This window comes from Mizuhopecten yessoensis, unplaced genomic scaffold, assembly GCF_002113885.1.
Source record: "Mizuhopecten yessoensis strain PY_sf001 unplaced genomic scaffold, ASM211388v2 scaffold2329, whole genome shotgun sequence".
Classification (NCBI taxonomy): domain Eukaryota; kingdom Metazoa; phylum Mollusca; class Bivalvia; order Pectinida; family Pectinidae; genus Mizuhopecten; species Mizuhopecten yessoensis.
The window spans coordinates 4,616,764-4,631,391 of NW_018404492.1; the positions used below are offsets into that span (position 1 = coordinate 4,616,764).

A 14,628-nucleotide genomic window follows, 5' to 3' on the forward strand; every position below is an offset into this window, starting at 1 on the left:
AAAATCCCATTAGTGGTCCTGGATCAAAACCTCAATGCCGTTCAATACAGAGACCAGATTATCCAACCACATGTCCCTCCACTTCTCAGACGTCATAACCTGATTTTCCAATAAGACAATGCTCGACCGCATGTTGCCAGAGTCTGTCGTGAATTTCTCAAGGCAAACAACGTTCAGCCTCTGGAATGGCCCCAATATAGCCCCGACATGTCTCCTATTGAGCATCTGTGGGATAATCTGGACAGGCGTATTAGGAAACGTCCAAGTTGATCGCAGCATTAACACGAGAATGGCACAGCATTCCCTTAAGGCGAATACATGTTCTCATGAATTCAATGCATAGGAGAATCCGTGCAGGGATTCGTGCAAAAGGTGCCGACACCAGGTACTGAAGTGTCATTTTGTTTTTCGCGGGTATCCCACTTTGAGTAACTACTGATGACACGAGTGACGTAACACAGACTTTTCGTCTACAGTATTGTAAAGAGTAGACTTGTCATTTAGTTGTGCGTTTCTTTTTTTGTTCAGTATATATATAAAAAATACACTGAAAAAGCTGATAACCATTAGAACTATTTCGCCCTGGACTTTCGGAAGGGTAAAAAAGATATCCCTGTTACGGGTATATATTTACGAAAATATTTTCCAGTCTTTTTTAATTGATCCGAATCTTGGTTTTTTCCCCCTTTTTGTACGTGAAATTCACTAATTGAAAACATCCATGTTCGCCTAGTATTAATTTCGCCTTTCACATGTTATTACTATATATTGAAGGTTGTGTCAAATATTCGCTGCAATAGAAAATTCGCTCTCAGTAAAGAACTAAAAAGGGAAAAATACAAATTGGATAACACAACTATTGCAAGAAGCGCTCTATTTCTTAGCGAAGCATTATGTCGTCAACCTCGTTTCTTTATCGAATGGAATTTCAAATGGTTATTTGTTTTCAGCAGAAGTAGCGTACAAAGCGTAGATATTTACACACATATGGTACTCTCTGGGTGTTTTTTTTTTGCTTTTTTTGTTTTTGTTCGTGAAGTTCTTTATTCTTTGCATTGTTTATGAATTGTGTTGTTTGTTTTGATTATGTGTTTTCCTATGTTGATCGCTATGATAAAATGAGTAAAATATATACAAGAACAAACCTTAATTTTCAAGCGGGTACTGTCATTTTTACATCAGAAATATTTTTTACAATTACAAATAGCAAAACAAAACTGTCAATGATGTTAGGAACCAACAAATCGGAGGTTCAAACAGAATTATCTATGGTTCACGTAAAATATAAATTTCTTTCACTAGACATCCACAGATGCATATCACAGTTTGATTGTAGCTATACCAATATTTTATATTAATTGACGAATAATCACATTGTAACTACATTTAACGGCAAAACATAAGCAGACTTTCCACCATGATTTCTCTCGCCCATGTACGCTTGTAAAACATTCTTTGATACTCTATATGGCTAAAGTCGTCAAGCCTTGTGGCCGCATGAGTACTTACTGACACTGTATCGTACACAAGGTACATGTCGCCGACTATAGCGTATGCCCTAAACAACAGGTAACGATATCGATTCAAATGTTGAGCTGCTGCTATCAGTCCATTTCTCTTACACATAAATTTGGAATCCGAAACATCACCTTCGTCGAAAAGATTGTTTAGACACAGATCATGGAGTCATTTATCATGTTCTGTATCGATAGGTAGTTTAAGAGTCATGAAATTGTTAATATTTGCTCGAGATTCATTGTTGGATTTGAATGTCATCGATCCAGGGCCTGGTGTTAATTGGGTGTGGTTTGTCACGGCCCGCGGAGAGTCCATAGTCCCAGAAAATCTGCTGAGTCCCGTACTCGAGTCTATGTCACTTTCATCGTAAAACTGATTTGATTGAAATTTGCCTTTGAAGTAGGAACCACTCTTAAAGTTGATTGGAGTTCTTCTGGTAGACGACTGGTAGTGTACCATGACACCCCGAAGCTTCTGTCGTTTCAGGGCCGCTTTCAAACAACAGCAGCAGCGAACTAACTCCCTCTTGAAATTGATGGTGAACATTCCTGGAACAGAGTAAACTTTGTGTAAGTGTTTTTGTTGCCCGATGTCACAAAGGCATTGTAAGGACTACACTGAGTTAGACCATCTGTGATTGGCCTTCTGCCCTATCTGAACTTTTATCCAACGACCCCATTTCCTTGCTTCTCGACGGAACGCAGTGGTAAACATCCCTGTAACAGAAATGTTTGGGCTGTAAATTATTTAAGTGACCCTAGCTTATATTAACCTGAAATTCATAAGTTAGGTAGCTTTGTAGTATTTGTTTATGTTAAGTTAAGACCAATAATTTACCATTGGGGACATCATACAGCACAAGATGTACTGATGATAGATTTATTATGTCGTTCGCAAATGTATTCTTAAAGGGTTTCACTGTTACCAAAAGCGAAGTAAACGGAACAGAAGGATGTTAAATATTAAGAAGTAATCCAATTACTAATAAATTACGATGTCTAACGCACATACTGGTTTGCGCACTTTTTAATACTTAAAATTATTGCCAGTCTTCCGTTAGGAAAATGTTCATTGCTTGATTTTAAAAGCTAATTTGATTGTGATCATTGGAACAATTCGTCTTGATCAACCCGGTTCCTGGATTCTGACAAAAGTTTACAATGAAATACAGAAAAATACCTGCTCATGTGACTAATTAAGAGACAACCTTCATGAAAATTCAAAATTTTAATTTCTCAACTTGCTGTTATTTCTTTCATTTCTTTCAGAATTGAGTTTATATTCAAGGGTTATAATCGCTAGGAGAACAATGTTCAGACTTTCGACGGGTAAGTTTATATATACAGGTTGGACGGTATTATCAATTATAGTGTATCATTTTCGCCACGATTGTTTGAAAATTATAATCGATGAATGTATTTGATTCGATTCTATCACAGAGTATACTAAATGATGGCATGGTGGACATGTACATTGTATTAGGTCCCGCCAATATTGGTAAAAACTTATAGGATCCAATGTACTCAAACGTACTGCGTGTATCACGCACATATATCGATGTATGAACCTGTACATTTATTCCAGTGTTGGAAGCATGATCTGTTGTCTTAACCAATATTCAATCATTTTTTCTCTCACTAATTGACGTTTCTGCAAACCGTTAGTATATTCTCGAAACCATTGAAATGAAATCAAATGGAACCTGGTATACAACCTCAACACAAAAAATAGGAAATAGGAAAACTATAATGCTAACGAGAGAGACAGACTACATTTCAAAGGATTTTAAAGGTTATTTTCGTAATCGTTGTTTCCATTTTTTTGTCAACATGTGGGATGATTTACCACATCACGCGGCATAAAAAGGCTGATCATCCTCTCTGATGCACTTTTAATAGGTTTCCGACGGATGGCTTACGCTAATACCTTCTGGGAGTTACCATCTCCCTTCCTGTGATGTATTGTTAATGGCTTGCTGAATACAAACAATTAACGGGTTATGATGTACTTTTACATTATGGGGTTAAAGCAGACACAGGAAACATTTATGAGGCATCAAAAAGGGCAAAATTTCACTAATGGCATATTAAATTTCTATTACTTTAGTAAGTTTTTGTTTAAAAAGAACACGCATGTCCATGAACTGTCATCATTCTTTTGTGTCATTATCACTTTCTCGTTAGGAGACATGTATTTACCCTTTCCTATTCACAATAATTTGGTTTAATTTGTTTTAACAGCTAAGGTCTTTCAATTAACATTTTCATGAATCCTTATTGATTTATATTAAAATAAGTATTTAGCAAAGATTCAATTTCTTGAGTTGTACTTTTAATAAAATTTTCAGCTTAAAATAATATCCTAAATTATTAAGGAATTTGGGGTGGGTTAAACTTAATTCGCTAATTGTTACGCATTACCGAAATAGTCGTGACCTATATCAAACTGAAATGTACGATAATTAAACAGCAGCACCATTGGGTCAGTTGTTTCTAACTAAACGACGTCAACAAAATTCTATTTTTAGAAAAATTTCTATAAATAGTTATAATTTTGTTGGGTGTTTTTTGGGGGAGGGTGGGGTGGGGGGGGAGGGTATTGAGATACCAAAAATGTCCCCTTCTCAAAGTTAGGGTTTTCTTATATTCTATTTTAATTTACATACCATCTCAAAATATATAAAAAAAAATCTGTATGACCCCTTTGCGTTATATTACAATATAAGCTGGTAAAACGTCTGTGATTTAATACACGTTATCTAGGATCACCACTTATTCACACTGTTGTCGTAATAGGTTCCACTTACCATACACTATTGGATCCATGCAGGAGTTAGAGACGGCGAATAAAAATAACCCCTTCTGTATCTTTGGGTCTAACTTTTTTGCGGAATCCCTGAAATAAAAACGAATTATTGTGTCAATAATTCCTAGCAAACGTCCTGAAACGTCGTTTGTTTTTGTCGCTAATAACACAGTAAATGCGTCGGAATGATCCGTATAATTGGCCCATGATGAGATGATTATCGAAAAATGGTGATATATTTGGATTACTGTTAAGGGTCTGGTTGAAAGCAATCGTAAATAGACGAGCTGGTAAAAGCAAACGTCATAGGCAATTCCATAAAAAATGGAAAAAGCACGAAAAAAACTCGTGTCGATGGCGTGCGAAGAAACGTTCTTCAAATGTCTCTCAGATGAATACTGTTAAAACAATGAAAACCTAGTGACGTGACCTCTTATAACGACCCAAATAACTGCGATTGATAGCTTTGAAGTAATGGCTTTCAAAATAGTGCCCTGTTTTCATAATATTTAAGACCTGCCTTTAATAATCTGTTGAAGCCTGTCTAAACAGCATTAACAGATTTCTATTAGATACGCATTTCACGTTAAGTACATAGATCAAATAGAAATATAATGACGTGAACATTAAAGAAATTGGAAAAAGCCAGAACGCAAAATACTTAAAATGCCACCAACTCAAGATATTTGAGCACGTATATCAAAACAATTATCAAAAGTTTTAAACATTTCTAAATTCACTTTAATGTATGATTTCATGTGCTACCATCTGATTTTGAATAGCAAGTGTGCGTAAGACTCAAACTACAAAGCTTCATTTGTGCAATACACTAGCAAACTATTCAAACTAATAAAGCAAATGTCATACCATTTTTCAAATTGCAGGTTTAGTACATGTATGACATAAAACTAGCAATGCGTATGTGATGTGTCATGTAAGTATCTTGCAAGTTGTTTCGAAGAAAAACTCCATTTTGCTGAATAAAAAAAATATAAGGGGAAGAAGACGGAATGATAATGAGAGATTAAAGACGACTAAAAAAGTAAATCCTCACAGAAGACACACAAAAGCGAGCCAAACCTTTTTACATACATTTGTATGTCAAAGGCTTGGTAACGTCTTAGTTATATATATTTTAATCAGAAAACATGTTGGACTGTAAAAAGCGGATCGCGTGTCGGACAATAAGGCTGACTTTGCTTTCTTAGAATATAAAATGTAAGTATGTGTTATAGAGGTTTGAAGAATGAAACGTCACTAAGTAAAATTCCACCCGGCGAGCTTATCCAGTGGAGGTACATGACCAACATTAATTTGTAAGAAAACAAATTAAATGTTCCCTAATTATAATTTCTTTTGTTCCAGAAGTTTAAGATCAGATTACATTTTATTACTTCCGGTTGTAAGTGCTGCTTTAGCAGATCGATTCACTTTGCATTTCCGATCATACAGACATGACCAAGAACAAGAATTCAGATCAGATGACAAATTAATGACGTAATTATCACTGTGTATTTTATGAAGGGTATATAACCATTACTCAACTTTGATATTTGAAAGCGTCAATAAGAACTTACTTGTCAAACCACCACCAAGCCGATATCACGAAATAAGGCGTCCAGCACAGCACAAATACACTGACTGAAATACAGACGGAATACAACTTAATAATATTTCTCAACAATACTTTATGAGAAGGCAACAACATGACAGTCACGCAGAAGGTCATTATATTATATTCCTCGACACATCATGAAAAACATCATAATACAAGTAATTTGATAAAATGTTTTCCAAATATTTTATTAAAACATTTCTAAACAGATGCATCATTGTAAAAGCACACTTATTCTTTGAGGCGTATGAAGGATGTCATTATTCATCACAGCCTTTCTGCGTCAATTTAATTTTGAATTTAAAATAAGTCGATCCTAAGTGTTCAAGTAATTCATTCTTAACGTTTTAAGTGAAACAGCTGCTTTCCAATATATATCGATGAAGATTTTTAGAACATGCGATTCTCTGTTGTGTGTTCGACTATTTACAAAAATGTTCAAAAAACAAAAACGGGATTTTATTACGAAGAAGATAATTGATTTTATCATAAGTATGCCCACGACTCTACCGCGGTTTTGGCAATCGCGTGAACATAATCATACAATTGCTTCAATATGGGTCAGATATGGACATAAAATGAAAATCTGAAGAAGCAAAGACATTCCGCTAGATAATTTATAGTTATTCCAGTGCCTACATTATCAGCAAGTATAACAACTGTATCTATGTAACCGGCGAACAAGATGTAACGGAGAGGTATTTGTAGTATAATATTAATATATGAACAAAATCTAATTGTATTGGGAACCATTACAGAAGTCCCCAACACTGCCCCCATTGTCGCAATGATGAACCAGAAGCATTTTGTAATGCCATAAAATAATACTTTAATTTTGACCAATCAGGAGCCAAATTATAGAGGCCATTTCGTCTAATCACGTAACGGGGTCTGTAGTAGTGTTTGTTGTACAGGTAAACACCAACTTACCAAATTTGATCCAAATCTGACAATATCTGAATTGCAACCAATGAGAAGGAATTGTATGGTGACAATTTCAACCAACCAGAAAATGAATGTCATAGTAACATTTGCAGAAACATTAAAGCAGAACTAAGGTTATCGAACGCTGAAATCATTTTTAAGAGATTTTGGACAAAGTTCGGAAAAATCTAAAATTATATCGGAGAACCGGAGATCATTGTACTCCGCCTTATGCCAATAATCAACTGTGTAGTTTTAAACAAAAACTGTCTTACAAGACTAAGGCATAAGAATTATGAACACGGAGTGAAACCAATATTTGGTTTGTTTTCTTGATTAACGTCCTATTCCATGTAACAGCCGGAGTTTCCGGAGAAAAAACACCGACCTATTGCCAGTACCTGGCGACCAATAAGTCCACCACTTCGTTTGGGGGACTTAACAGTCTTTTTGAATAGGAGCACGTCAGAGGTAAATACTATGACATTCAATACAAATATCAACATGAATTCAGAACACGTTTACAGTGACTTTGCGGAAAAAAGTTAAAGAAATAACTTTTCTGGAAATGTCAAATCGATGCAAAATATCGTGCTGACCACCAAAACTGCAACACAAGGCAAAGGTTGATTCTTTTATTGATCATTAATCACGTAATAAATTTTAACACGCCGGCATAGCGGTCTTGCAAACGCTCGTATCACATAACCCAGGGGATTACGGCTTGAATCATTGTGGAGAACGTGCAAATGCACATTATGAAACGTAATTCGAAGCAGACAAGAAAACATTAATTCGATCTCATCAAAATCAGCTGAAATCAAAGAAATACAAAAAAATGAGTTTCATAGTTATGTAATTCGACATTAATAGCCGTGCGTCATGTTTGAATAAGAATTTTGTTTCTAGAGTCACAAGTTGTTAGTATCACGGGAACGGTGTCTTAGACTTTGTTTAACGTCCTATTAACATAGAGTGTCATGAGGCATCTCGCAACATATTTCTTGAATGTATAAAACTAACTTGTTTTTTGTTATACAAATTCCTTTTCCTAGATTAACATATATTTTTGTTAAAATGTTTATTCAAAATTTATTTGAGCAAATAAGCCGATTATTTTTAAAGGGTGTTAAAATGAGCTGAAAAAACAGATTTTAAAATTCTTTTTATAGAAAAAAATGAAAGTTTGCATTACACCAGAATACTGAACAATACCTTGAAATGTTCATCTGTGTTTTTAAGCTTTTTTCGGATGTGCAAGGTAGAATACCTACCACACGTATCACTAGTGTCGGGATTAAACCACGTGTTATTACACCGTTATCCATTACTAAAGTCAGAATTATATACCGTAACACTTATAGCTTATATCAGATTTTGATTATTTGTATGGGGTTTGGCCTCCTTGCGACAGCTTGAACCATATGATGACGGGCGCCTGGAGAGAGAGAGCGCCCCAATGAAGTGGAGTAGGAGAAAAAAAAGTATGTGTCGGAATAATATTACAACTATTAACATTGTATGAATTTGATCACTGCTACATTGTTTAAATAATGCCAGAAATAAACCCACCTACTACTTGTGTGGAAGACATACATGTAAGGCAAACATATATAATGTGTACATTTGGTAATAGATTGTATGCTAAAATAAATAAGTCAGCACTGTATAATAGCTTTTCGTCCTTTTAGGATTAATCACGTTCACCTATTTATAGTTATGACGAACCTTTCGTATCTGACAGCATCGGAATAAGACCACATGTATTACAATTAAAAAAGTACTAGTGTCAGAATTACCGTATGACGCGACATTTTCGCCATATTTTAACTTTCGCCGTTTTGGCCCTCGCCAATGAAGGCAAATTTACAAACTATACAGTAGTGATTACATGTGAAGGACGAAATAACAATTAAGCGAACATGGATTTTGTCAGCAATGGGCGAATATTTGACTAGGCGATAGACTATATCAGACCATGAACAAGTGTGGGATTGGAACAATACATATCACTGGTATCGTTATAAGGAAATACCTATTATTAGTGTCTCAATGATACCTCGTCTGTCGCTGATGTTAAAGTTACACATCACCTAGTATAGCAGTTCTTACCTATTACTAATGTCATCTTTAATGTTCGAGTCCTCGCCCGGCGTATGTTTCCCATAGAAGACCGGCGTAAACGGCTCCGAGCCTTCGCTGATAAACCTGTTTCTTCTGGAAATATATCAATCAGATTATTTATCTATACATGTACGATATATTTTTATCATAAAATTCATATATATAAGAATTTTAAAATGTATATTGTTCGCAACAATTTATCTAACAGAACTTTCAAAACAAGAAGGTATAATTACTTTTCAGGCAATATAAAATCCAGGAAATTGGTTTATGACCATTATTTTAAGAAAATAGTCCTATCAAAACGAGGATACAAATAAGATCAAATGTCGTTTGGACATTACAAAGCTAAACATTGGCAATTAAACCCGTATCTTTGTGTGGCAGTCACCCCTGGTAAGACAACATCGGCAATGACCAGCTATGTCAGTGTTAATCATGTTCTTATATGGACACACTAAACCCATTAGTGAAGGTACCGATAACATGTATTGCTGAGATAAGACCGGGATAGGATGATCATAAAATGGTTGTGTGTGGTGATTAACAATTATAATTGGTATTTCGTGAATCTCAGCCCGACCGTGTATCACCTACAACGACAGCATTAACTCATAATATGAATCTTCGTTCTCGACAAAGGTAGATCCATGGTACATTGTAGTCAGACAGTGACCGTTCAATGTCTACTATTCTTATTTTAACATTAATCCAGCTCATTTCGGTACGAGAGAAATATAATGCAATTTTTGACCGCTTGTGATTTTTTAATGGTTATATTTTGCATTCATGAAATTTGGAGTTGATATGCCTATTTCATCTAGATTGCTTTTTATGTAAACAACAAGCATTTTAGTTAATGAAATCAACAATAAATAACACAGCACCTTAAAGATGTCTGAACAAGACAACGGACCGACACAGGAATTGTTTCTGCGTGTGGTATATTATTTTGATAATACATAACTGCTCAATAGAACAATATTTGTTTTGTAAGACTAAATAAGTTAACATGTTACTCGAGTTGCAAGCCGATTACAACAGTTAGGCTGAGTCACCAACAAAACACATGCATAGTTTAAAAACCAGACAACAACTTTGAATGCGTTAATCTGATAGTCGTGGAAACAAGTGGCCATAGTTACTCGGTCTGATCGTAATTGTTGGTGATAAAACAGCGAGTTTCTAAGCAACCCATTCCTCAATTGGGAATGCTTGTACGCTATAATAATTATTACTCGTCCTAAAAGTACATTGTCGGTAATAAAACAAACGACGTTTGTGTAGATCGGTCATTTGCACTAAGAACACTTTAACAAGTCAACTTAATAATGACGTCATTTGCTAATTCCAATCATATACCAAAACGATCTAAGAGCCGCCAGATGTGACAGTTACATACTTTAACCAAACAACTATTTTAGAGAGCAACAATATTCCTCTCCGTTGGTCATTCCTTGCAACAAATTTGTGGGTTTTTAAAGTCTAGATACGAATAATGTTATAGAGGTATAACAGTATGTGGTATATGTCATAGTAATGGAGTACTTATATAATGTTCGTTAACATATCTTGGCCGTTAAAACCATTAAAAATATAAGTTTATAATGTCCATTACCGTAGCCCGAATGAACAGAATCAATCACTAATCAGATAATAAATTTAACGGATATCAAACCTATCTAGAAAAGACTAGTTCTTATTCATTAAATGTACCACGCAAACACGTGAAAACCCAGGCGACTAAAGAAGCAATTGATAGTTTGAGGAATAAATATGATATTCATTAGAAATCCATGGCGTGACAGGCATGACTTTGATACATATACGACCTATTCCTTAGTATCGAACAATGTATGGTTTTGTTTGATTGTTAACCCGATTGGGGATTCGTCCTTGCTACAGTTCCATACACAGATGATTTCAATATACTACAGCCACTCAAGGTCCATATATAGTGACATCAGACTTAAATGTCATAACCTGGAAACAGTTACATCTTGTGTCGTTGAACTTTAGGATTGATATAGATTTTTTAACTTTTTTTAAATTAAGCATTGCTAAATTTTCAGTAGTAAGAGAAACTTACCTCTACTCTGTTTTGTTTTCTTGGATATTTCAAACAATATTAGAGAATATGACGCTGATATGATGAGCAGAGGAAGAGCGTATAATGTGATGATGTTGAAGAGATTGTATGCTAGTTCATGTTTGGCTGTCGGGAAGAAGTTGAAGGTAACGCACTGTGTATACCACGGATGCTGTGGATGGTGCTCTACGTGAAATATAACACTCTGAAAAGATAAAAAATACAATCATTGAGAAAACAAATTCATGCATACGCAAACACAGGCATTACATAATTTAAGTTCCTGTCTTATTCTGATATTAAACCTTCTAAAGCGAATTTCGTTTTAATCGAATTGCCAACATCAATGGTCTTTAGAAATAAAGTACAAGTTATTTACGATTCAACCAAACGTAGGTTTATGTGCAACAAGTAGAGTGGACCGCAGAGAGGAAGTCATCCTTTGGCGACTACGTATACATGTAGCCCAAACCTATATCACACGTAATTACATTTTACGCAAAGAAGACCAACCTCATTGTCACGCGTGCGACCAACCTCTTACAGTCAAAAATACCGTTTATGAAAAGTTCATTTGATATAGTTTCTGTGTAATTGATACATGGTTATTTGCACTCAATCGATCTTTTCAATAAGATTTGATATGTTTAACAACCGATTCGTACGCAATGTATTTATGTTTAACACTTACTGTTTGATGTATTAACTATTGTGAATGTCTTTCTTTACAGTGTTGTTTGGCCCTAAAAGACTTACATTGACGATGGGCCGTAAAACAATGGAAAATATTGAAAACATTGAAAAAACACCTACATAGGTTGTTTTTTAAATAGACGAATACAATAGTTATTTAAAAGTAAGATTCTAGACAAACACAACCAATGGATATGTATAATAACATAAGAATTTGAATCAGCTAAACATTTTCAACGAACGGCTGATGGAAGGTTAGAAGCAAATTTGACCCGTCATGCTCGCGGGTTGGTTTATAGGGTTAATTGCCTTACTAACAGCTAAAGACACGTGCTATGTATGATTGTGTGCTGCTACACGTGTGTGTATTTGTACAGTTTTTAGGAAGATACGTCAATCAAGTACTATGCTAAACCACCATGCACAGTACTTCACCCGGTCATATTATACAGACAATGGGCAAACTATTAAAAACCCTTACTAGGAACGTTTATCTAGAGAGTAGAACGGCTTTAGACGTATTCAATATTAATCCCAACTTACTTGAACCCATTTTTTAAAACATTTTGCCCTTCCATAATGCGACTTTCGCTGATCAATGATACTTGGTTTTGTTAACCTAACTCTAAATGCTACATAAGAAAGCATCGCGGTACTTATCACCTCTCAATCATTACCAACTGACTTAATATAGCGGTTCTATGTTTTCTACTTGAAATGTTTTCAGATTTCATCCTTCGAAGTAAATAAATGGTAACTAATATACATTTATATCGAAACGCGATAAGCGCTTAATAACATGAAGATAACACAATACACTATATGTGCGTACAAATTTCATATTTTACAACGTAATAAAATAAGAATAATCTTTCGTCTGTATCTACATTGATTTATATTGGTTCAATGTTATAGTTTTCAATGACTATGGACCTTGACTACACGTAGATTGTATCTTTAATTGATTCAACATTCATTTGGCAGTCGCAATGGCGAGCATCCATTTCTACACTCTGTTCACCTCTGCTGCGTCTTGATATAAATCTGTCTGCTCATTCGTAAGCCTTTGAATTATGACATGATTTCTATTTTCAATGGTTTTATCTCAGTTCTGAACTTCCACTTGTCGTAACACACGTTAATGCATTAATCGTAGGTATCTGATATGCTTGTATTTTACAACGTTATGACATACTGGGGAAAGATGGTATTACAAAAAAAACGAGGGTCGGCACCGCATATGTTGTACAAGTAGACACACTGATATACTAGCGGGGGAAAAAAAAGAAACAAACTTCACGCGGAGAATTGTTATAGAACATGTACTGCCTATTGTATATACATGAAAATTCACACACATGACCGAGTATGACACATACACACTATCCGTGTGTCATTGACAGTTGTCCCATGCAGTTTGCTCTCTATAGGCGTTGTCCAGCTATTCAATTCGACAATGAAAGTCTATTTTTCAACTGTTGGGTCACTCTGTTGAGACCTTTGAACAGTAACAACAGCATTATTACGTTTTAATTTGTGATTAATGCTAGGCCGAGGCTCAATGAAAATGACCGCCTCCGGATTATTGGTTTGCTTCAAGATGGTATGGACCAAGCCGTTGTCTCTACACGTTTTCATGTCCATCGAAACACAATCAAGGATTAGTGGAGACGACATCAACAGTTTGGCCACGTCGGCGATCGACCTCGTGCAGGACGTCCACGTGTGACGTCACGTCAACAGGACAACCATATTCGGCTTGTCCATTTGAGAAATCGCTTCGAAACGGCAAGTTTGACTGCACGGACAATCCCTGGGTTGCTACAAATAAGCCCGAGAACTGTACGGAACCGATTGCGTGAACGAGCTATCCCTCCGCGACCTCCTGCAATCCTCCCAGTTCTTCTGCTACGTCATCGTGTAGCACGTCTGGACTAGTGCAGAAGGCATCTGCGATTTACCCGACGGGATTGAGCCCACGTCGTTCCATTCGTGCAAGGGCAGCAACGTCACATTACGCTACAGCAGGACAACGCCCGGCCACACACAGTTCGTGTCGCTATGTACGTTCTGGCCCAACAGAACGTTGACGTGTTGCCCTGGCCTGCTGTATCCCCCGATATGTCGCCCATTGAACACGTCTGGGATGAAATGAAGCGCAGATTACGGGCATCACCTAATCAACCGATGACGTTGGCTGATTTGGCTGCAGCGTTGGTACAGATCTGGAATGCCATCCCACAAGCATTCTTGAACCGTCTGATAGGCTCCATGCGTCGGCGTTGTCAGGTTTGCATTCAGGCAAAAGGTGAACATACGAGGTAGTAACTTTGTGAATTTAGTATTTACCCCTGCTGTGTTTACGTCACTCCTGAGCGGAACTTAATGATTCCATAACAAGGAAAATGGAATGCAACTGTTAATAACCTTGTTGTTCTACGTCATACATATTTATTTTTATAACATTTTAGGCATGCACAGTTTCTTTTTCCCGCTAGTTTATATATAAAACAAAGTAAAACAATACAATGGTGTAATGGAAGACAGGTGTATGTGATACTCTTCGGCGACGTGTACGAGATTTATCGGAAAAGCTTCAGTGAGCCAACCCGCTGTGATTATATATACAATGACTAAAACACTTAATCTGCAGGTTTCTTTTCCGAGCAATCTCATGTTTTTGTCCAATAAGTTTCTTTAACAAATTTTATTTATTTACATGAAAAATAAATTACATGTATAATAGAAATACAAGAATACAATATAACCACTGAGGAAATTTGTGTAATGGTCAGTATTAATGGAATCTTCTGAAAAGCAGTAAGCATGAACCTATACGTTATAGTGATGCTTCAGTTCC

At 35.9% G+C, this 14,628-nt stretch overlaps 1 protein-coding gene across 1 annotated transcript in view; it reads right to left on the minus strand.

Annotated features, from left to right (window-relative positions):
- Positions 1-510: 510 nt before the first annotated feature.
- LOC110445642 (gonadotropin-releasing hormone II receptor-like) overlaps positions 511-14,628 on the minus strand; it is a 125,710-nt gene continuing 111,592 nt past the window's right edge. Inside the window, exons 2-6 of the mRNA XM_021490357.1 lie at positions 11,076-11,280; positions 8,975-9,079; positions 5,901-5,964; positions 4,325-4,413; positions 511-2,066 (exon numbers count right to left, since the gene is read on the minus strand). Of these exons, the coding sequence (XP_021346032.1) occupies positions 1,687-2,066; positions 4,325-4,413; positions 5,901-5,964; positions 8,975-9,079; positions 11,076-11,280 (843 nt within the window). The 3' untranslated portion in view covers positions 511-1,686. The remainder of the gene's footprint in view (positions 2,067-4,324; positions 4,414-5,900; positions 5,965-8,974; positions 9,080-11,075; positions 11,281-14,628) is intronic.